The sequence below is a fragment of the Rousettus aegyptiacus genome, unplaced genomic scaffold, assembly GCF_014176215.1.
Source record: "Rousettus aegyptiacus isolate mRouAeg1 unplaced genomic scaffold, mRouAeg1.p scaffold_m13_p_1, whole genome shotgun sequence".
In the NCBI taxonomy this organism is placed as follows: Eukaryota; Metazoa; Chordata; class Mammalia; order Chiroptera; family Pteropodidae; genus Rousettus; species Rousettus aegyptiacus.
Genome location: NW_023416284.1, coordinates 13713232 through 13737049, shown reverse-complemented (window position 1 = coordinate 13737049; position 23818 = coordinate 13713232). Strand labels below are relative to the sequence as shown.

Sequence of the window (23818 nt, the reverse complement as noted above, 5' to 3'; positions counted from 1 at the left end):
CTTGGGACCAAGAACATTTGAGGTTTCCTGGCTTTGAAGAGATCATCAACACAGATATGGACAGAACAGGCATTTTTAAGAACAAGAAAATGATGAAGAGAGGATGGGAAGCAAAGACCAGACTCCCAAGTGAATAAAGCCATCTGTGCTTCTCTCTAAATCGTCCCCAAAGTGAAGGTTGGGCCAGGCTGGGTCCCCAAGGATCCTTCCGGTCCCAGAGTGGGGATTTCTCGTCTCTGAGATGAGTTAATGTTTTTCATTTTAACGATTTCCTTAGGTCCTGCCTCAAGGAAGGCATGAACTCAAAGACCTCTTCAAGGCAGGCTGATAAAAGCCACCTTACTCTGGCCTGAGACCTAGCTCCAATAACATTTTAGGGTCTACCTAGTTTTAGATGCATCAGAACAGCCTGCACATTGTCACAACTCTCTCCAACTTCCAAGGTCTTGTGGGGGCGTCACGCCGAGTTGTAAAAGATTCTAGGATAGAGGAGGAAGTTATTTTTACAGGCAGACAATGTATTCATTCATTCCTTCATTCATAAAACATTGATTTGAGGGTGCACTGGTAACAGACCCTGTGCTAGGCACTGGCGGCCCAAAGACGACTAAGATAAGAAAGTCTCTACATTCTAGTCTAGTGGCAGAGAGCAGCATGGACAAAATTAACCATGTTTTAGAGCTATAAAATCATCTGCAAGACAGTTGTAGATAAAGGGCTGAGGATGGGTATAGAGCAGGATATATATACTCAGGAAGGAACATTAGAGCTGGGCCTTGAAGGATGACTAGGAGTTTGCTAGACAGAGAAGTGAAAGAAGGGCATTCATTCTAAGCAGGAGCTAGGACCTGAACTACGGTCTGGGGGGATAGCAGTTTATGACATATATGTATGAAATCTAGAGCTTATGGATGCAAATGATAAGGACAGGCAGGGAGGTCAGCAGGGGCCGGCTCACCAAACAGTTGCGTTAGTAAACTAGAGGGAGGTGTTTGACTTTGACGTTTTAGATAATAAGGAGCCCAAGTTCCAAGCATGGGATATGGTCTGAGCTGCAGTTTCAAGGACTCAGCGGTTATGCTTAGTGGGGTCTAGAGGAACTGAGATGACCCAGGAGAGGAAAGGTACGGCCCTGAGGGCAGGTGGTGGCTGTTGGGATAAAAGTCAGGGAATAGTTGGAATGACTGGGGAGAAAGGAAGGCACAGATATTGTGCCCAGGTACTCTCTCCCAAGAGCCACAAGGCAGCCAGATTAGGAAACTGGATGACTGCTCAAGATTCGTAGTCAGGCCAATGGCTGGATTCACAGACACCCAGAGGCTTCTGGGGGGAGTTTCAAGTTCTCGGTTATGCCTCCCCTTCAGAATGCACTCAGAGAGCCATTGCCAAGGTGGCAGCCGACATCTCTGAGCCAACCAGCGGCCCCCAGCCTTCCCCCTCCCTCAGCTCTGATGGGGGGTGGAGGGGGGCCAGGCTGGTCCCTGTGTCTCCATCAACGAAATTCCATTATCCTCCAAGGCCGGGTGACCCCCTGCTGCCGCCCCACAGTGTGCTGGGAAGAAAAGCTCCTCTCTGACAAGAAAGCCCCATTCCAGGCTGGGCCTGGGGTCTGGGCAGCGCCTTTATCCACGGTGACCCTGCCACAGTGTCAGCGGCACAAATGTGTCGGGCTGCGGAGGCTGCCCCCCACCTCCAAAGGGCCTTGTGCTGAAGCTGTGAAGAGGCCTCCTCCTGGGGCCTATGGGAACCAGACTGCGGCCTGCAGGCCCCATTGATGCTCCCAGACCCCTTCCCACCCCCAAGGAATCACGCTCAGGCCAGCATGGTGACCAAGGAGGGATTGTGGGGTGAGGGGAAGCTAAACAGAGCCCCTGCTCAGGCACTGGGAACGGGCTTGGGGGGTGGGGGGTGGCAAGGAACTCTTTGTCCAGCCTCTGGAATTATTTGGGAGGGAAAGTTGAAGGGGAGAGGCTTTTGTGCCTCTGGGCCCAGCCCCCAGGCTTCATTCCCCACACCAAGCAAGCAAGAGGGGCCTCCTTGTCCCCAACCTTCCCCCAGACAGGCCTGCTCACTCCTTGCCCAGTCTCCCTCTAGGTACAACCTCAGGGAGGAAGTGGAGGCCTAACCCTGACCGGCTCCCTGCAGACAGCCACCTGCACACCCTCTTAGAGGCCAGGCAGTGTGTTCCCTTCCACCCTGCTTTATGGCAACAATGATGATGACCAACTATTATCTTTATCGAGCATGTCCTCTGTGCCAGGTATGGGGCTTTGTGCCTCTTTGTTTCATACGACCATTCTCATTTCACTGATGGAGAACTGAGGCTCAGAGAAGGAAAGTAGCCTATCTAAGGTCACAGAGCCTGTATGTGGCTGAGCCTGTATGTGGCTGAGCCAGAATTTGAACTCAGGTCCATTAGACTTCAGAGCCCACACTCTTTTGACTACCATATAAGACTCCAGAGGTTGCTAATGAAGGGTAAGCAGGCAGAGGCTCTGCTCCAGTGCCGTACCAATCCCCCAGCCCTCAGGGCAGACTCATTTCCAAAGAGCTCTCGGTGTCCTACAAGAATTGTGAGGCTGTCCTGGGATGGGGGAGGCAGTTTAGGGGAAGATAAACTCCCATAATTTAAGCCAAACAGTCCAGCTTAAATTGCAGATTTTCCATTCATACGGAACTGAGAGAGGGGTTTTCCCCAGGGCCCTCAAATCAGGCCTCTAGGAAGTGGAAGAAAAGCCACCATGCTGGGGGTTCCCAGGGAGCCGGACAAGCTGGTCCTCAGTCACTTCTCTGCTCAGGCCCTGGGATAAGTCAACACATCACTTCTCTTCCAAAGGCGGAAACTCGCAATGCACTTGAACTTCCTCAGAGCCCCTTGTCCTTTAGGAAAGCCTCTAGAGGATGCTGCAACATGTGCCCGCCCCTCCCTCCCCCCCAGGCCAGGGGTGAAAGAGCACAACCTTTGGAGCCAGGCAGAGCTGGTGCAAATTTCTGCTGTGCAGCCCTAGTGAGTATTACCCTCTCTGAGCCTCAGTTTCCCTACCTTGTGGGACTGCCATGAGGATTAAGTGAAATAATGCATGTAAAGCATCAAACACCCTGCCTGCCACAAAGTAGGTGTTCAATAAAACGATGCTGTCATCATCATCATTGGAACTACAGGGCAAGACAACACAAGTGCTTAATCTGTGAGTCCCCTGAAATCGTATACAGAAGCACATGTTGCCTGTGTCTTTTTTTCTTGGAGGAAGGGAGTTCATAGTTGTTGGCAGCTTCTCGTGACTCAAAAGAACTACCGCCGAAGAACAGTGACATTTCTGTAGCACTCTTTTGGGTATATATCTCTGGGCCTCAGTTTCTCCATCTGAAGACTGGGGACCCCTGCCCTGCCCTGCCTATCTCATAAGGCTGTTGCGAGGCTTACTCGAAACTGGTGGAGAGAGGACTCTGTAAACTATACAAGGTGTGTGTGTGGGGGGGGGGGGGTGGTACTTTATCCTAAAGAGTCATAGCCAGCTGCCTACAGGCTGGGCTACAGCAGTGGCTGCTCCTGAGCCCTTGCACAGAGGGGCCTGAAAGAGACACCAGCCTCCTGCCCACCCCCAGGCTGGCTTCCCGAGTTGGGGCCCAGGGCAGAGCTCCATCCTCTCCACTAAGGAGCTCTCTATCCTCTTGCCTGTGCTTTTTGCGTGAAGAAATCAGGAGTCTAAGAGTTAGAGTCCTGGGTTCAATTCCAGGCTTTGTCTCCACCAACTCCAGCCGGTCTGACTTAATAGCTATGAGTGTGGGCTTTGGAATTTGAAGATCGTGGGTTCAAATCCCAGCTCTGCCACTTACTGGCTGTGCGGCCTTGGGCAAGTTCCTGAACCTCTCAGAGACTCAGTTTTCTTATCTGGAGAACAGACATAATATTAACTCTGTCTCACAGGCATAGATTCAAAAAGGCAGTCTAATTGGAATCAGGCTGCAGTATATGTTAATTCCTACTCATGTGAACCCACTCTGTAAAGTCAACACTGTGCTAATAATTTTTGTCATTCATTACCCTGTGACCTTGCACAAGCCCTTTGTCCTCTTTGAGTCTTGGTCTTCCTGTCAGAATACAGGGTAATGACTAGAAAGGCAGCTTAGAAGGGGAAAGTTCTGGGTTTGACTCTAAGGAAAAATCCACTTGGGCAAGTTCTTTCACCCCTCTGAGCCTCAGTCTCCTCAACTGTATCATGGGCCTCGTTCATCATCTGTATTCAACTGACATCGACTAAGTTTGAGCATGCAATGTGCCAGGTCCTGGGCCAGATGCTGCTGGTAAAAACAGGAAGATGGTGTGGTCCCACCTCCAGGTGTTGGATCATAGAGACCCCCTTCCCCAGAACTGCGGGAGGAGCCACTGCAGTGCTGGCTACTGTTAAAGACCACCAAAGGGCCTCCGACTGCAAGTCAGAAAATAAAGAGATCCCTAAATATTTAACTCTATGCAAAAGAACCCTCTAGCAGAGGCACAAGAGGAAGCTTTACAATCTAGTCGTGTGTGTGTGTGTGTGTGTGTGTGTGTGTGTGTGTGTTGGGGGTGTTGAATGAAATGAGGTCATATGAAAATGGACTATTTTTGTTTCAAGATGGCATATAAAAAATACTCATATGAATATGGGGAAAGGTTTTCTCAAAAAGTAGTGTTTAGAGACATCCTCTGCCCCTCTCCCAAGCCCTGCTCTGAATCCTCCTGCCTCCCACCTCCAGGCATCTGCCCCGCCACCTTCTCCATGCTCCCCTTCACCCTCCCTAGGCCTCTGCAGCTCTTAGCCCCAGCTCCTGGGTGGCAGCTGGCCCACACATCTGGGCAGAAGAGAGCCAGAATTCACTGAGCCACACCCTCTGAACCCCTTCCAAATGGGTTCTTATTTCATCCTCCTCCCAACCCTGGGAGGAAGAGCTTCTTATTATGCCCTCTGCACAAATGGGGAAGCTCATCACCCCTGGAGCTCCGAGAGGCTGTGTCCCCCAGTCTGAGGTCACAGCCTGCAAATGATCTATCTGACCCTGCAGCAGAGTCCTTTCCTCTAGAGGGCGCTGTCTCCTGGAGCCACTGCTGCCAGGCTCTGCCTGAGACCCAACAGGGAGCCCTAAGGACTATGGAACCAGGAAAAGGCAAATTTCCCCTGGAAGTGGACTGGATCAGAAAAACAGCCTGGACAAAGGCCCTCCCAGCTCCGGATTCTGTGTCCTGCTCTCTACACAATGGTGATGATCCCTTATTGAGCACTTACTATGTGTCACAACCTAATAAGCTAAGGACTATTATTATCCCCATTTTACAGATAAGGAAGCTGGGGCTCCAAGAGGTGAAGTTATTCACGGTCCCACCTAGTAAGAGCTGGCACCAGAACTCAACTGAGCAGGCATGGTTGGAGGGCCCCTTGGTCAGTGGCCCGCACTGCAGCCCCAGCCCGGCTTTATTTAATGATCTAGGGCCCAACATGTCTTCTGTTAAACATGTCTTCTGTTTAACCCAGTCTTCTGAGACTCTGACAAAAAGGTTTAGTCCTCTCCATATTACTCTAAGGATCCCAACACACAGCAGGCGCTTAATGTGTGCAGGTCCAAGGATGCTGGCCATGAGATTATGTAAGCCAGGGCAGAAGGTGCCAAGTCTCATTCTCTCATTCTACAGATAGATGAACCATGGCTCAAAGAGAAAGGGACTTGTGCAAAGACACCCGGTGAGTCGTGACCAAGTTCGAACTGGACCCGGACCAGGCTCTTCCCTGCCCCTCTGCTCTCCAGCCCCTCAGAACCGTCCAGCATATGCTAGAGTCCCTGACAAAGCGGCCGGGAGATTGAAGTGTTAATAAATTATCAATTTATGTGAGATACAAAAAGATAGGTGCTTCTACATCACAAACGCCGACAGAGCCTCTTGGAGTGGATGGCGGGGTGAAGGGTCGGGGGAGAAAAATTACACGGTGTTTCCTCCCCACCCCCCACCCCCAAACCGAATGAACCAGGAGATCTGAGAGCAAAACCAGAGCCGACTATCGACCACCCCAGCCATCCAGTCCCACCACCACCATCTCCCTCCCGGACTCTGCAGAGGCTCCTCCCTGTCCTCTGCTTCGCCCATGCCCCCACGGCAGTCAGAGAGGTGCTTTCAGAACGCAAGTCTGATCCTGTCACTCCTCAAAACCCTCCGCCACTCCCATCTCACTCAAGGTAGAGGCCAAGTCCAGACCGTGGCCCCGCCCCTCTGAGGGTATCTCCTCCCACTTCCCCCCTGCCTTCTTGCTACAGCTGCATGGGCCTCCTTGCACATGCCCGCCTCAGGGCTTTTGCCCTGACTTTTCCCTCGGCCTGGAACTCCCCCCTCCCCCGCCGCCCCCCGACTCCCTCCCCCTCTTCATTCAGGCCTCTACTCAACCATCGCCTCTGCTGATACACTGTTCCTGACTGCTCCCCTCCAGCTGGCCCTCCGATCCCCCTTTCTCGGCTCTGGTTTGCTTCTTGGCACCATCTCTGCCTGACCTGCTCACTAGGTAGTATTTCCAGTTCCGCCCACTAAAAGGAAAGCTCCGTGGAGCAGCACAGTCCACTTTGCCCACTGTAACTTGTCCACAATCACACAGGTAAGACGCCTAGATATCAAGTCACCAGGCTGCAGACCCTAGAGGCCAGGGACCCTCTTGCACCGCCCATCTGAATGCCAGAGAAAAGTAGGGGGAGGGTCAGCAGACTTGACGCCCACCGGATCTGAGTGGATATCCCTCCCCGCTTATCCACTACGTGGCCCCTCCAAGCCACTTCCCCTCTCTGAGTGTGAGAATCCTCATCTGTCCGTCAAGGAGAAGAGCAATCCCAGGGGGCTGTGCATGTCTAGTGTGCGAGCTCCCGAAGGCAAGACCCGTGATGCCTGACTCACTTCGGATCCCCCACCCCCACCCTCGCCCTGGGGCCTGGCCCTGTGCCAAGCCCCTGCAGACTTCAATACCAGTCTGTTCAATTAAAGGGAGATGACGGATGTCACAGCACTCTGCCAACTGTCACCCAAAAGAACAAACAGAAGAGTATCCTCCTTTCACTTATCCTGAGAATCATTCATTCATTCTTTCTTTTCTCCTTTCGTTCATTCATTTATTCTTTCAATCGATACATATTTATTGAGTACTTACTTACTATGGGCCAGGCACTATGCTAAGCTCAGAGACTTGAGTGATAAAGCAATTAAATCATGGTTCCTGCTGTGGAGGTTACCGTATTGTAGGAAAGGGAGAGAGACAGAGAGAAAGGAGGGAAAGAGGGAGAGAGGGGGAGAGAAAGTGGGAGAGAGTGGGGGAGAGAGAGGGAGGGAGAGAGAGGTGACCAAAGAAACACTAATTATTTTAAAATTATGTCTTTGACAAATGCTGCAAAAGAAGCTATCAGGAGCTCAGGAAAACCTTCCCTGAAAAAGTGGAGAATGGGTGAGAGTTAACCAGGTGATGAGCAAGGGACCAGCCAGGACAAAGTCCCTGTGGTAGGTGAAGCCAGGGGAGTGTGAGGGATGGAAAGGCCAGACTGGCTAGAACTGGTAGACCGAGGCGGGTGATGGAGATGAGCCACAGAATGGGCTACAGCCACAGCACGCAGCGCCTCTGGGCCATGGGAAGGGTGGCTCTTTATCCTGAAAGCAAAAGGAAATCATGGAAATGTTTTAGAAAAACAATATAATTGGATTCAAAATCCCAGGTCAAGTTCTCCTAAGACAGGTCCACGTGCCTCTGTGCCCCATTGCGGCCGGGGCTGGGAAGTGTCAGGCTCGAGTCTCCCAATATGGAGATTTCCTCCTAGCATCTCATGCCCAGGTAAGATCGTCCACACCCTCAGAACTCACCATTTCCAAAGGCCTTTGAGTGCCCACTGGCTGAGGTCTACTCGCTGGCCAAGGTCTGGCCAAGGTCTGCTCAACAGCACAGTTTATCACAGAGAATTAAAATCCACCCAGAAATCCAAGAAACTGAGCAAGGCTCCCCCTGTGATCCTAACTGGGAGGCATTACCCCGAGTGAGCAGATTATCAGGATGTGTAATTTCTGGAATAAACACAGCTGTGTTTGTTTCTCCGCACAGTGCTCCAGACAGAGCAGCAGCCTGGCCCGCCGCATGCAGCTGGAGCCTCGCACCTTGGGACCGACGCCATCAAGGCACGGAGAAAACGCACCCCCCCCACAAAGGCCACCGGGTGCTGCCATCCAGGCAGATCTGTCTGGAGACCAGCGTGGGGCCCTTCAGGAAGCTGGCGGAGAAACCCCGGAGGTGCAGGTGCTACGGTACCACTACAGTCCCGGGTGGAGAAGCGAATGTTGAAAAATCTCCAGGTCTTTTCCCTTCAGGATGGGGTTGGTCACAAGTGGCAGGACAATCTAGAGTTGTCAGCTGTGGGAGGGTCCTCTCATTGTGAGAGGTCCGTGTGCAAGGACCCTGGGAAGGTCAGAGTCCGGTCCTGGAGCTTTCCAGATGGGAAAACTGGGGTCCAGGAAAGGGGAATCGAGAGAATGGGGCAGCCGGCAGCATCTCAATCCCAGCTCTACCGCCCAGGAAGCTCATGACCATGGGCAAATCCTATGCAACCTCTCTGAGCCTCGGTTTTCTCATCTGCAAGGTGGGGGCAATCATACCTACTCCACAGGGCTGTTTTGTGGATTAAGCAGCATTTTGCATGTAAAGGGCTTTGTGCAGTGACTGGCACACCCTTAAATGATGGCTATTCCTCATTCGTTCGTTTGTTCATTCATTCATTCATTCATTCATTCCTTATTCAGCACCTTGTATGTCCCAGGCACCACGCTGGACACTTATAAACAAGAGACAAAAATCCCTGCCTCTATGAAGCGTACATTCTTACAGGGAGAAAAACGAAGGCTAAATGACATTTTATTCCCATTTTACAGAAGGGCAAACGGAAGTTCTGGGCCTGTTTCCCTACATGTCTGGTGTAGTACTGTGCACTGAGAGACAGCTTCTGGGGTGCTGCTTGGGTTGTTCTGGCCCTACAGAGGAGCTGAGTACCAAGGGATGAAGTGGGTGGTGTGGGACAGGATCGCGAGGGCTTCAGTGAAGGGAGAAGGGGGGCAGACAGTTGCCCTCCCCTGACATGTTTATTCTGCCATGGTCCCCACCCCTCTGGTCTACCCTCCCAGTATATTTGCTATATCTTGGCCCCTGAGCTGAGCAAGACTAGCCTGCATCTAGGGTCTGGCTTAATCAAGGCCAGACTCTCACAGCTCCTCCCAACCTCCAGCCTGCCTCTCCCTGTTCTTAATCCTTCCCCCAATGCCAGCCTCCATAGCCAGCTTCTTGAACCCTTCCTTGCTTTTGATTTCTTTCGGTGGCTCTCGATTGCCTCTAGCATCAAGTCCAGCCTCCTCTCCCATTTCTCTTTCATTCACTGTGGCTTCTACAAACGTCCTTTTCCAGCCTCCAGACCTTTGCTCAGGCTGTTCTCTCTGCTAAGAATGCACTTCATTCCATCCACTGTGCATCAAAGACCCTACCTAGCCAAATATGCCTTCTTCACCAGCCCTTTGCACTCAACATGTTCCATCTTACACTCAAATATGTATTAATCACATCACCAAACATCTCTGAACCTACTTTTTTTATGTGCAAAATGAGTGCTATTAACTATTATGCAGGGTTGTTGAGGGGAATAAATGAGAATGTTAGAAAAACAGTATGGTGCCTACCACTTAATAGAAACTCTGGTGAAAAGCTGCTATGATGATGTTGATGACGGAAGAAGAGAAGGAAAAGAAGGAGAAAAGAAAGAAGAGAAAGAAAAGGAGGAAGAGGAAAGAGAACTTGCCTATCTCGCCACCGTAACATTTTCACATCAGAATATCAAATCTGTTTAATTCCTCTCTATGTCTTCCAGCAACCTGGAGACTTTCATAAATAATTGTTGAATGGACAGACAGATGAGTGGATGGATGGATGGATGGATAGATGGATGGATGGATGGATGGATGGATGGATGGATGGATGGATGGGTGGATGGGTGGATGGGTGGATGGGTGGATAGGTGGGTGGATAGATGAGTGGATGGGTGGGTGGGTGGATGGGTGGATGGATGGATAGGTGGGTGGATGGTTGGATGGATGGATAGGTGGGTGGATGGATGGATGGATGGATGGATGGATGGATGGATGGATGTGTGGATGGGTGGATAGGTGGGTGGATGGATGGGTGGATGGGTGGGTGGGTGGATGGATGGGTGGATGGGTGGGTAGGTGGATGGGTGGATGGATGGATAGGTGGGTGGATGGTTGGATGGATGGATAGGTGGGTGGATGGATAAATGAAAGGAGGATGGGATTATGAGAAGGAAGTAACAGTGTATGGACAGATAAATGGAAACGGGTAAGTCTGGAGGAAACTGAGCATGTTATCCAGGAGCCTAGCAGCATAGCATCCCACTGGTAGCTAAGGCTTCTGGGACCAGATGCCAAATCTGTTCCCCTTGGCTCCAAGCTCCTGTGCTCCTGGCCAGCATCAGCCTGCTCTCAAGGTTGAGTGAGTGGAAGCTCAGGGCAGCGGACGCCCAGGGGAGTTCCAGCTCTTCTCCCACCTGTCACCAGTCTCCAAGAGCACCAGCCCCTGACAGCAGGAACATATCTCCAAAAGTGTGAGCCAAGTCCATGGAAAATAGGATTTACTTAACAGAAATTCATTTTGGGGGCCAGCTTCTCTAGAACTCCCCAGTGCAGAAAATTTGGCAAATCCACAGTCAATGGCTCAGGAAGTTTCTCCAAACCTAGGGACTGTGCTGTTCACTAGCTCTTTCTAAGTCTAGAAACTGGAGAATAAGGAAACACTACAGTTCAGATACCAAAGGGAATCAGAGGAAGAAAAATGCACTCTGGTTTTTGGTGTTTGTTCATTCTTCCACCCATGTATCCACCCAACTATCTAAAACACGCAACCATCCTGCCATCCACCCATCCATGCAATCTCCACGAAATCTAATCTAATCAATCTATCCATCCATCCATCCATCCATCCATCCATCCATCCAAACATTCACTCAAATTATCCAACTACTCAGTTGCTACCCACCTATCCAACTATGCACTATCCAACCAGCATGGTCAAGGGTCTCCCAGTATGGTTCAGGGTAACTAGACATGCTGACACATTGCACCGTATAGCCTCACCTGGGCAAGGTGAAAGAGGTATATACAAGGTGCCACTGAGGTCACAAGGTGCAACACTGGCACACACAGGGGTGGGACCAGAGAGAGAGGTCGGGGAAGGCTCTAAACAGGAGGAGACACTCTTAATAAGCAGCAGCAGGAATTAGAGAAAGCGAGAAGGATACCCAGGCGAGGGGCTGCGGGAAACAATATGGTGGATTCTAGAAGTCCAAAGGCCTGAGTCTTCAAAACTACTTGGTTAGCCGCGGACCTGGGGCCAGTCCCCAGTTTTTTCAAGTCCAGCAGTCTCGATAATTCCCCCTCGATTTATAGAGAGAAAGGGCCATGTCCAGCTGCGCCTGGGAGTGAAGTTGCTGTCTGTTGCCATGGCTCGTGATCTGGTGGCTACGATAGGGGAGAAAAGTGGACCCCCAGAGCTTTGTGGGACAGGCTTTGTTGTCAAGCAGACGCAGGTATAAACCCCAAGCTCACGTTTTGCTGTGAGTTACTTAACCTCTGAGTCTTTCTTCCTTTTCTGAAAACGAAGAAGCCACCAATAGTCCCCTCTTAGGCCACGGCAAGGACTGAATGAAATAACACAAGGCGAGTGGGTGGTCAGCTGCAGGTAATACCTATCATTCTTCCCGATTGCTGCCAAAAAAAAATTCAAGTCCTATTGTGTGCAAAGTGATCTAAAACAGTGCTTAAGAAAGTGCGCTTTAGACACACATGGATCTCAGTAAACATTAATTCTTCGCCCATGTCTGTAACTTATGTTCAAATGTTTTAGAAAAAATATGCATATACATACACACGAAAAATAAACATATATACACACATACCACACAAAGAGGAAGAACAATGTGGCAAAAATGTTCACAATTGTTGAATCTAGGTGAAGGCTATATGGGTGTTTATGTTACTATACTTTCAACTTTTCTGTATGTTTGAAATATTGAAAAAGGAGAAAGGACATTGGCTCTTAGTCGATCTATCTTGAAGTCAGGCTGCCTGAGTTTGAATTCCAGCTTCACCATTACTGGCTGAATAACTGGGCAAATTAGTTCACTGCTCTAAGCCTTAATTTTTTAATCTAGAGGGTACAAGTAATAATAACCCCTAAACTCAGTGCCTGGTCTCTAGCAAGCCCTCAATGAATCCTGGTTGCTGCTGTTAATATTATTACTCCTATGACGACTATTCTCATTGAACAGCTGAGAAACTGAGGCTAGGAGAGTTTCTGTCAACACCTGCTTTTCATACATTATCTCTTTTAATTCTCCAAACAACAATCAAAATGATATTACCCACATTTTACAGATGAGAAACCAAGGCTGAGGAGGGTGAGATGACTTATCCAAGGCGACACAGCTAGCCAGCGGAGAAGCAAGGATCTGGACACAGTCTGCCTGTCTCCAAAGTCCTGGATCCTCCCCCAGCGTCTCCCGTTTTTTCTATGTCTCTGGACCCAGGCCAAAGAGACATCAGAACCCTTTCAACTGCAGAAGGGGCCAGTCAGGAGGGAGTCCCGAGCTTTGCTGGCTTGGCTGGGCTTCCGGGCTGGCTTGGGGACACCCAGCGTAGAGCCTCCTTGGCAGCTCAGGAGCCCTTTCGACTGGTTCTCTCGAGAGCTGCAGGAGCTGCCATCCGAGGCCATGGGGAGTGACAGCTGACACTGATGGGGACAAGCAAGAGGATGTACGGGCTTGGGCTCTGACTCGAAAGGACTCCCTGGGCCACAGCCTTTCGTGGGTTCCAGAAAGGCCCTGCAGGCTCTGGCCGAGGCTGTTCCCAGGCTTTGCCTCCCCATGAGAGGCGGAGAAGCCCCATTCAGGCGGGACGCATCCCACTGTGCGCTAAGCCGCTTTCTCCCCACTTACACGTTTCAGATGCTTTTTGTCCTTCCGGCTTCCCATGGACTCAGGCCAAGTGACAAGTTGGTGCTGTGGACATATGTCGTTGCCATAATGGGAATGTTGACCCCACGCTCTCTTCCTGCTGGGGCCAGGCAGCTTGCACCCCACCCCAGTGCTTGGCATGCCCTGTTCTCAGCCACACGGGACTCTTTCCAGCTCCCCAAATAAACTGCACACTCACAGGCCTCCCGTTTGGGTCTCTGCAGATGCTGTCTTGTTGCCTGGAATGCCTGCCTTGCCACTTCTTCGCCTGGCTATTCCTAAACAACCACCTTAGGCGTCGCCTCTTCTAGGAAGACTTTCCTAACCCCATTTTACAGAGGAAGAAACTGAGGGTCAAAGAGGCAAGTTAAAAGGGCCAAGGTCATGCTGTGTGTAAGCGGCAGAGCCAGAGGGTCAACCTGGTATGGTTCTACTCTAGGACCCTGTGCTCTCCATAACACTAACACTGCCTTCATACATGGCAGATGCCTGTCAGAAGGAGCTTATGTTCTTGGGCTGCTCTGAAAGGCAGGAAACAGAAACCATGGAGGGAAGTTACAGGACAAGAGACTCTCCAATTCAAGGTTAGGAGGCATTTCTAACACTTTCACTGCCTACCAGCTGTGTGACCTTGGATAAGTCACTCAGCTCAGCTCTCTGAACAGCAAATAACCCATCTGTAAAATAGAGACAACAATATCCTTGCTACTTCTCTCTACCAAATACCTAAACTAGAGTTTGTAAGCTGCCAGCCAGTGAGCCAAATCTAGATGGCAAACATAGTTTGGTTTGCCCTGGACCGTATTTTGGAATAAGCTGAATAAAAATTTAAAAATCAGCTTTCCCATAAATATCAGAACTTTGCAAAAGAGAAGATCTGGCAAAACTGAACGCTGATCCTAGCATGGCAACGTGGTTAGGAGGGGGTCGGCACCTGCCTTCTTTAGACAGGACACGAGCTCTCCCAGGGGCGCTGCTAACACCTGGGTCACTTCGCTCGTTCACAGCCCAGCTTGCAAATGTGGGGTCTCTGGCCAGGACTCTGTGATTTCTTATCTGTATGACACTGGGCTTGGCGAAGAGAAGCCCGATTTCTTGCTCAACAGTTTAACGTAAAATTTGACTCTGCGTTGCCCAAAGTCTTCACCAAAGTTCAGTGCCCCCCACTCGCCCCCTTCAACATTTACACAATTTCCATGCGCTCGGGCCAACCGGTGGTCCAAACTCAGACGTGACAGCAATTGGCCCATGCCTCTAGACTTTTCGGTTTCCCCCAGTGCTTTCCTCCTCCTACAATGGCCCCTGGCCAAGGTGGGAGTGACAAACTACAGTCACCTCATTACCAGTTCTTTTATAGTTGAATGAAGAACACAGTTGCTCCTTGGCACAGCCGTCTGAAATCATGACCCCCAACTTACTGGTGAGAAAACTGAGGCTCGGAAGGGTGATGTGACCTGCCCTCTCCTCCGGATTCAGTCCTACTAGCACAGGGCCTCCTCTGGCCTCAAACTTCATGGCAGGTCATAAATACCTATGACTCTAAGCTGCTGTTTTTAGTTAATTTGTAGGTTCCTTTATTGCACAAACATCTACTTAGTGCCTATCACGAGCCAGGCTTGTGCCGGGCATGGGATAAGGTGGAAGGGAGGGTCCCTGTCCCTTCAGGGGAGGCAGATCACACTGGAAGCCAATGCTAGGGTGGGATGGGAGGGAACAGAAGGAAGGGAATGGGGTTTCTGGCTTCCTGTCATTCCCAACCCTTTTACTAGACCATAAAATCTCTGGGGCAGAATGTCTCCAAATAAGGCCACCGACAGTGGCTCCCATCCCTAAACACAAAGCCACTCCCCTCTCTAAGGGTTTGAACCACAGGTTGGCCCAGAGCACCTGGAAGTGTGTGCAAATGGTGAAGGGCATAGGTGGGGACTCCAAGCTCTGGGCATCATCTCAAGACTATGGGCAACACATACTCGAATTTTGTATTAAACCTCTGAGCAAGAAATAGGGCTTTCCTATAACAACCAAACAGAAAATCAAGCCCTGTGTATTTTCCCTCTCCCTAAACCTGATGAGGAAGACTGGGATGAGTCTGAGATGGCTTTGTGACTTGCTCTGACTGCAAGGATGATGTTTTGTGACATTATAGCCTAGGCCTCGAGTCTCGCAGTTTCCTCTTTACCCTTTTGGGAGCCAACTGCCATGGAAAACAGTTCAGTCTAGACTATTGACAGGGGAGAGATCTTGAGAGACGAGAGAGAAGGCCCAGTCTTTCAGCCATCCCTAGCAGGGCCTCAAAGATGTATGTGAGCCCATGATGGACCAGTACAACCTAGCTGAGGGCAGTCTCATGAATGACCCCACATGATACTACATGGAGCAGAAGAATGAGCCCAGCCAATCCACTGATTCAGGAGAAATAATAAATCATTGTTTTAAGCCACTATATTTCAGGTTGGCTTGTTATGCAGCAATAGATAACTGATACACTCTCCAGGGGCAGAATCCTGTACTTTTTAGAGCTCTCCCATCCCCTGCCTAGAGCCTGCCACTGGACCCTGAATCCTGGAGGTGGAAGGAGCATCTAAAACCACTGAGTCCCACCCCATCATTTCATAGACGAGGCAGCTGAGGTCCAAGGAGGAAAAGCAGTGTACTCCAGATCACGTAGAGAGACAGGGGCAGATCTAGAAGGCAAACTCGAATCGTACAGAGGTTAGGGGAGTAACACACACATGTGACACAGGTCGATAGCGAGTTACCCGTAGCGCTCATATGTTCTGGCTGAAGAGCCAGCCACTGTTCAGCTCCAGCCAACTGCGGCCATGTGGGAATGTGGGCCCAGTGAAGCCAGATTGTCTGACTTTTCAGAGAAGCCAGAAACAAGATTTCTCTGTAAAAATCTCTTGATTTTTAAATGTTGGCTAAGAATTTAAATGGGATTGATGATCTCTGGGCCACTGAGACTGGCCTTGGGAAAATCACAGCTGAATGCCACCACTGGCCTTGGGAAAATCACATTATTCCCCCCTGGCCTCAGTTTCCTCATCTCTAAAATGGGCCCCATGGCTCCTGCCCACTTACAAAGTTGCTGTGAAGATCCAATGAGCCAATGATTGGAAAGTACAAGCTGTGGCTCTGTGACTGCTCCATTGCCTCGGCTCTCTGCGGAGGTGCCCCTTACAATGAAATGAGTTAACACATGATTTGTCTAAGTTAGAACAACATTATTCTGACCATTATGACAGAGATTGCATTTTTTATGGCAGGTTTGTGAGTTCCAGAACCCTCCTGCTTGCATTATCTCTGGATGTTGATGGAGTCAGAGGCTGGATGGCTGCCTTGAAGACCCTCGCCAGAGCCAAGCCCTTCCTCTGAGCCAGGAGGCACATTCCAGAAGTAGCTTGGGTGGCAATAAAGAGAATGAGCTTTGGAGTCACTCAGACCTTGCTTCAAATCCCTGCCTCCTACTCTCTAGTTATGTGTCCTTGGGCTACTCACTCTAGGAGCTTTGGTTTCCTAATCTGTAAAATGGGCATAATAATAAAATCATCCAGTGGGGCTATTGGGGCAATTGGATGAGACGACACATACAACATCCGTAACAGAATGGACAAGAATTGATAGCTATTATTGCCATCATGGTATGGAAGTTAGCACTGGCAGGCATAGGACCAAGAAGGAAGCCATAGCCATAGAGGCTCATGCCCCCTCTCCTGGCACTAGGGAGGCCAAATTTGGGTGAAGATGGGGGCCTCTGGGGAAAACCTGATGGAACCCAGAATGGCAGGCTGGAGGGGCCTTTTGACCACCCACAAGAACTTCACTATGCACCTTTGGTTTTTCCCTGCAGTTGAGTGAAAGAGGTGGGGGAGAGCTGGAGAATCTCCCTAGTGAAACAGCACCCATGTGCTCCTACTCCGAATCCAGTTTCCCATTGGTTATCAAGCAGTAACGGCAACAGTTAACTTGAGTAATGGCAACCACACTCGAGGCAGACACTCAATTTAGACGTTAGCGGATTAATGCATTCATTCCTCACATTCGCGATCACATTCATTCCGTCATCTCAAGAGCTAGGAACAATTATTGAGCCTAGGCAGCCAAGGCTCAGAGAGGTTAAGAAACTGGCCGAAGGATACACAGTAACAGTCTGACTCAAAACCCTGCTCCTAACCCTCAGGCTAGGCTCCTTATGGAACTGAGAATGAAAGTGGTCAGGGCTGTGGGATTTCAGAGAAAGCAGCAAGTACTCTGGCAAGGAGTGAAGATGTGGACACTTCATAGTAATGGCAACTAATGAATACTGGGCACAGCCATGGGTCAGGTAGTTCTGCTAGTCACTGTATACAGCATCTCATCTAATCCTCACCACGAGCCATCGACAGGCAGTATCTTCAGTTCATAGATGAGGAAACAGGCTCAGAGAGCCCACCACTCGTTTGAAGCCACAGAGCAGGCAAGGTCTCCTCCCCGAGGACACCCCTACCCTTAGGGGGCTGCAGCAGGGCGACAGATGGCTCCAGGAAGCTCACCTAGCATGGCCCAAGCTAAGGTGGCCTAGGCAAGCCTCCCAGGTGATATAGGGGCGCCAGGGAGACAGGTGTCCCCTCTTCTACCCTTCAGAAGGCAGCCGCTTTAAAAGGCCCTAAAACCCTTTCAAGGCAGACTTATCAGACTGAGCTGATTCTAATCAAGAAGCTTCCAGGTGCTGTCACCATCAACTGCCGCCCCACCCCTGAGAGCTGTACAAACATTCCTCCCCACCCCGCCCTCTCCCAGCCAAGCCTTTCCTTGTGTACCAGCCGGCAGGCAGCCCAGGCCAGTGGGCGCTAACTCTGATTGATTTCACTTCACTTCGGTCTTTTCCAGTTGCCCCGCTGAGGTTTCTCTTTCTCTTTCCCGGGAGTCCAGTATGTTATCTTAGGCCACTGGGGGCAAATTTGCCTGCCCAGTGGAAAGACCTGGGGAGTGTATTAAAAATACACACCCCTAAGCCCCCGGCCCCACGACTCCCTCATTTCTGATCTACCAAATCTTGAGCTAAGTCAAGGCAAGCAGGCCAGGCCACTGCCTGGAGGCCATCCTGATCTCACCGCTCTACTTTCGGAGGGAGCAAAGCTTCCCTGCCTTGCCCAGCCCAGGCCTCCCATCAACAGCCAGCTCTATCTACCCCTTCTTGCAGGGGCCTCTGTGTGTGCAGGGGTTTGACTTTCAGCCTAAAATAATATGTGAGCTCTGGGCAGGCAGAGGTGCCCAGCACAGCTGCCCAGACCCTGGCTCTGCGGCTAATGCAAAACCTTAATACACCAGGAAAGACAAGCTCATGGGATGGGCTGGAGGAGGCGTTGAGGACTGATTTGTTGCCTAGACAATCCAAATGCCAAAAAGAAGGCCAAATTAGGACACCGCCATCGCTAACCACCCCCCTGGATCCTCCCAGGAAGGAGACCTCAAGGGGCCAACAATGCATGTAATGCACATGGCCACGTGCCTGGCACTTTATATGGTATCCACAGGAACCCCTGAGGAAATGGAAGTTTTGGGTCTCTGAGCTCTTTGCCCAGGGCACACAGTGTTCAGTACCGGGATTTGAACCCAGGTCTGCCTGTCCCGTGAAGGCTGTGCCTTTTCTACCCCGCACTGTTTGTGAAGTCGGCTGAGCCTATTCCGCATCGGAGCCGAATCCCTTCTCTCGCCCAGCACCTGCCGTGGAATAGGTGCCCAGTGACTCTTTTGAAATATATGACTGGATGGAGGAATTAATGAATAAGTCAACTTGCCTTTAAATTCTACAGCATTTGGGTTTTAAATCTAAGCCCTGATTTCCTGGCTAAGAGGGATATATGAAAGCAGCCTCCTTTAAAAATGAGAAGCAGAAGAAACAAACATGAAAGAAAAACCAATTCCAAATTAATCCCACTGAAGGTTGCTGGGTCTTGGACAGAGGTGGGCCCAGCAGAAGGCTGGGATGGGGGTGGAAGAGATAAGAAGTATACGGGGTGGGGGCAGCAGGCTCCCTTAACCCCTATAAAAAGGAGCACATAGCTGCTGCTGGTCCATTTGAATCCTTAGTTCTGGCTGAGCTGATCTACCCATTATCCTGAACTTCACGGCAAGCCATCCCCTCGGCTTCTCCCACCGGGAGTATTTCCTTGATCCGGGTGATCCTCTCATCCACCTCCACATCAGTCTCCCAATATTTATTGCATAACACATTATAATATATTCACTCATTTGTTCACTCAACCTTCATTTATTCAAAGTTCCTTAGCCGACTCTGTCATTTATTACTGGGCGCTCACGTGACTGGGCACAGTTCTAGGTACTGAGTGCCTTATAGAAAACATGGCAGGTAAAAACCTCTTCCTCCCTGGAGTGTACGTACAGCCTAGTGGGCAAGACAAACACAAACCAAGGAAACTCACAAACCTCTGCTATGTTTCAGGCGGCGACTGGTGCTACGAAGCAAAACAAAGCGGGTGGGATAGAAAGTGGTAGAACTGGGTCTGTTTTAGATGAGGTAATCAGGGAAGGCCTCTGGGGAGGTGGCATTTGAACTGAGCTCTTTTACCACAACCGCGGACACACAAACGAGCCAGATGAGCTTCCTCAGGGAGCTCACAGTCTAGCAGGGAACAGACAAGCTGGCCTTTTCTCTGCGATGCAGGAGCGGGTGCTGCTCGTCGGAACATCCTTCGCACTGGAAGTCAGTGACCTTTCCAAACACAGATCTGGCCAGGTCCTTCAATGACTTGAGAACCTTCAACGGCTCCCCACTGCCCTCCCAAACTCTTGAGCATTCTACCCCAGCCCTTCAGGACCTGCCCCACTGCTGCCCTCAACACCCATCGCCCTCAGATACACCCAAGTAAGCATCCGGTCGCTATGCCTCCACTCTTGGCACACGCTATTTCTTTTTCCAGGCAAAATTCTCCTCCTCCTCTAAGTCCCAAAGTCAACTTCCTTAACTTTTGAGAACACTGATAGTGTGACAGGTGGCTGAGAAAGTTTCACCGCAGGGAGAATGGGTAGTGAAAAAATGAGGCAAAGGATAAAGCCATAAAAGAGGAAATAACCCTCTTCCATCCTAAACCGCCTCCGCTGCCCAGGTGGTTCCTCCTGGCAGCACCCTGGGACATACTTATCACCTTGCGTCTTGCCAACTGTTTTCTCTATCAGCTTTTCCGTGCCTCCCTGCCCGCCCCAGGGTCCAGCACCACAACTGCCAGAGAGAAAGCTCCAGAAATATTTGGAGGTTAAATGAACAAATGCACAGAGATCTGCTTTTCTCTAAACTTCAACCTTTGGATTCCATCTAGTGGCTGGTCTGTCACCGGCTTCTCCTCTTGTTGGACGTGTCCCCAGGGCACTTCCATCCCTCTCTAAGCCCCCACTTCGGATGCTCTAGACTTGTGTTTCCCATGGGGGTCTCGTGGTTTGGGGGAGATACTAAGCTCACCATCCTAACCCAGGAGTTCTCCCCTCACACCTCCAACACACATAAACCCTCTCTCCTCTCAATTCCAAAGGCTGAGTATTTTCTAGGACCTTAATGCTCAGGACAGGGTATGAGGAGAGGGAAGGGCGGGGAGTGGGGGCCGCGTGTCTCTCGGTACTGGGAGCCCCAGGGGCTGCCCTCCTACCACCCTGAGCTTCAGTCCCGTTTCCACAGGCTGTTCTGCTCCCAGGAGGACCTTGGCATCTTTAGGTTTGTGCCATAAGCAGCACCACCCCTCCCAAAGGCCTCACACAGTTCAAGGTGGACTTTACCGATCCCTGCCTGGTCTGAATCTCACAAGCACCCCTGTGAGGCAGGCAGGGCGGGCATTATGACCACCCTCATTTGACAGAAGAGGAAACTGACGCTCAGAGAGGGGAAGCAGGGTGTATATGATGGAATCCCAAGAGATCGGCTCAACCATCTTATACCTTGGGAAACTGAGGCCCCTATAGGGAAGGGAGCTGCCCAGGGTCTCAGAGGAAACTAGAAGGGCCTAACTTTCACCTCACATCATGTCCCCATCTATTTGGGCAGCTTTTTGTTAACCCCCAATGGATTAGATTCCTTACTGTCCATGGCACAAAGGAAGAGCCTAAAATGAGGTTTGGAGTGCCCATGGCGGGCCTCTTCCCACCCTGTCCCCAAGTGGCAGCCCGAGTAACCATCCCCTCCTGTGATATCAGCAGCTGACTAGCCCTGTGTCCAGGACCCAGCGTCTACCCTGGTCACAGCTCACCAGATTCTAACTAGCCCCTGCCAGGGCTATGGCTGGACAGACGTGGCCCTTCCATCTATCCTACGGTAATTAAAAACACGCCCAGGCCTCTTCCAATGCAAGAGGGGCCAATTTTCTTCCCCTCCAGCACCGCTGACTGCAACCTACATAGCAATATTTATGCCAAGCTCCCCATAATACTGTAAACATCCCAATGTATAGTGGGCCAATGCATGAGTCATTTCCCCAAAGCCAGAGTTAATAAGTGGTACCTCAGCCATATTCCAGGGAGCTCCCGCCAGCAGCCAGGACAAGGGCTGCCCTCCACACCCAGGACCCTGTGGTACCCTCGGAGCCCCAGCGGCTCCATCCTGGGAAACCTCAGGCAGCCTCCAAAACCTCCGAGAACTAAAGGACAGGTGTCTCTGTGCCAAAAACTGTGACTGCTGTTAGGGACACCCCACCACACACACACACACACACACACACTCGATCTACAGTCACTAAAGCTCTCATTACTCAGGCAGAAACGTAAGTTATAGCACGATAATAGCACAATATCCATTGCCCTATTCCCAGAGGCTGCAGCTCCCAGGCCTGGTCTGATCGGTTTTGGGTGTTTTGTTTTGTTTTGTTTTGTTTTTGAGGTGCAAGAGAGGAAGGGGGCTTCAAACCACTCCCAAAGTGGCCCGAGAAAGTGTACATATGCTTCAGCTCACGGTGGCAGAATCCTGGAAGTGGCCAACCTGCCGAAGGGACAAGAAGACCCAGCAAAGTGAACAGAGCCCAGGCTTCAGACACCTCAGATCTGGGTTTGGTATTTATCACTCACTGACTTCTGAGCCTTGGTTTCCCTCATCATACTCACCTGGCTTCTAGGGAAGACTTATTTTGGGGAATCCAACAAAATTGTGGGCGGGAAAGCACTCTGTAAATCTTAAAGTACCTTGTCAACTGCGCAGCACGTTGTAAACCACAGAGAGTTGCACAGAGTGCAAAGTACTTCATAAACTGTAAAGCGGTTTGAAAACTGTAAAGTGCAGTACACATGAGAACCATTATTCATACTCATTTCTCGGCCATTTCTGGTGGACACACCCAGACCCCGCTAACTTTCCCTCCAGAGCAACCTGGCCCAGGAGACCTGGCAGCACCCTGTCTCGTTGGGGGTCCAGTGGTACCAACACATGAGACCATGGGGAGAGGGCCCAGCGACCCTGGCCAAGGCCAACACATGGCAAGAGCATCTGGTCTGGCCCTGACGGCAGCTGAGAGTTCCCGGGGCTCCCGCAGCCACGGGGAGCCCTGCCGCCAGCGGGGCGGTGGCCGGCAGGGGTGCCCAGAAACCCCGCTCAGCGGAGAAATGCCCACGGACCCATCCCCCCGTAGTCCTCCCAGGGAGGGGACCCCATTGTACGCTGCGGGCGATGGGCAGGCACGGGCGCGGGGGACCAGCACGCTCACTTCCACTCTGCCAGTCTCCGTTCTTCGAGGCGCCGACTCTACCCCGGGGGCGCAGACCCGGGGCCCCCACCTCGGCCAGCCGCGGTACCTCCTTCCCTCTGCTTCCTGCCAAACTTTCCAGACCCGACTGCGCGCCGAGCCCCCCGGCCGGCGCCCCTCCACCCCATGCCGAGCAAGGCCAGGCGGGCGCGAAGCGGGTGCCCGGGCCGGGGACAGCGAGCACGCGTGGGCAGCCCCCGGCCCTGGGCGGCGCTCGCCCGGCTGGCTACAAAGCCTCGGCAAGATGGTCCCTTCGCCTCCTCCTGGCACAGTCAATCAGCGCCCGCCGCTCCCCGGGCGCCCGCAGGGCCCGCGCCTCCCGGCGCGGCCGGACACACCTCCCCGCGGCCACCTGCGCCTGGCGCGAGCCCCGGGGCAAACTTTGCGGGCCGCGGGGCAGAGGTGGGCGCCGGCGGCCGCGGGTGCCCGGCCACTCCCCACCCCCATCGCCCGCCCGCCCGCTCACCTTCCACGGCGGCGAGCAGCGGCAGCAGCAGCAGCGCGGCCCCCAGCCTCCTCAGGGCCATGGCTGCGCTTCCCGGGGCCTCGGGCCGCGACGCCGCGGGGCTCGGGCGGCCCGGGCGGGAGCGCGCGCCCCGGGCTCGGGGGGCCAGGGGGAGCGGCGAGGCGCGGCGCACACACAGCCGCCGCCACAGCGCAGCCAGCAGAATGAGCCATCCAGCCCGGGCAGAACGGGGACCCGGGCTCCGCCAGCGCTGGGCATGGCCCACCTGAGCCGCGGGCGCGGGGGGAGCCCGGCGGAACCGCCGCCCCCCACGCGCACCCGGGACCCCAGCAGACCGCGCGTGCCCCCGGATTCCTGGTTGCTTGCGTCTGCTGGAGCACCTGCGGGCAGCGCGGGCGCTGGAGCGCGGAGACCCTGCGTGCCGGGGCGACGGAGATACCGGGCTCCCCCCTCGCAGCAGTGGTCTCTCCCGGCGCTGTGGCTCCTCCAGATAAAGCAGCGATTTCAGCCCAAATGTTTCTGAATTTTTATTGAATGCTGCAAAGCCGGAGAGCGTCTGGCGCGGCTGACAGGGGCA

The 23818-nt window shown here is 52.0% G+C and overlaps 1 protein-coding gene across 1 annotated transcript in view; it reads right to left on the bottom strand.

Annotated features, from left to right (window-relative positions):
- Positions 1-23514, bottom strand: part of EPHB2 (EPH receptor B2) — a 176339-nt gene extending 152825 nt beyond the window's left edge. Inside the window, 2 exon segments of the mRNA XM_016149297.2 lie at positions 23242-23388; positions 23391-23514. Coding sequence (XP_016004783.2) covers positions 23242-23388; positions 23391-23499 — 256 coding nt within the window. The 5' untranslated portion in view covers positions 23500-23514.
- Between the last annotated feature and the right edge of the window lie 304 nt (positions 23515-23818).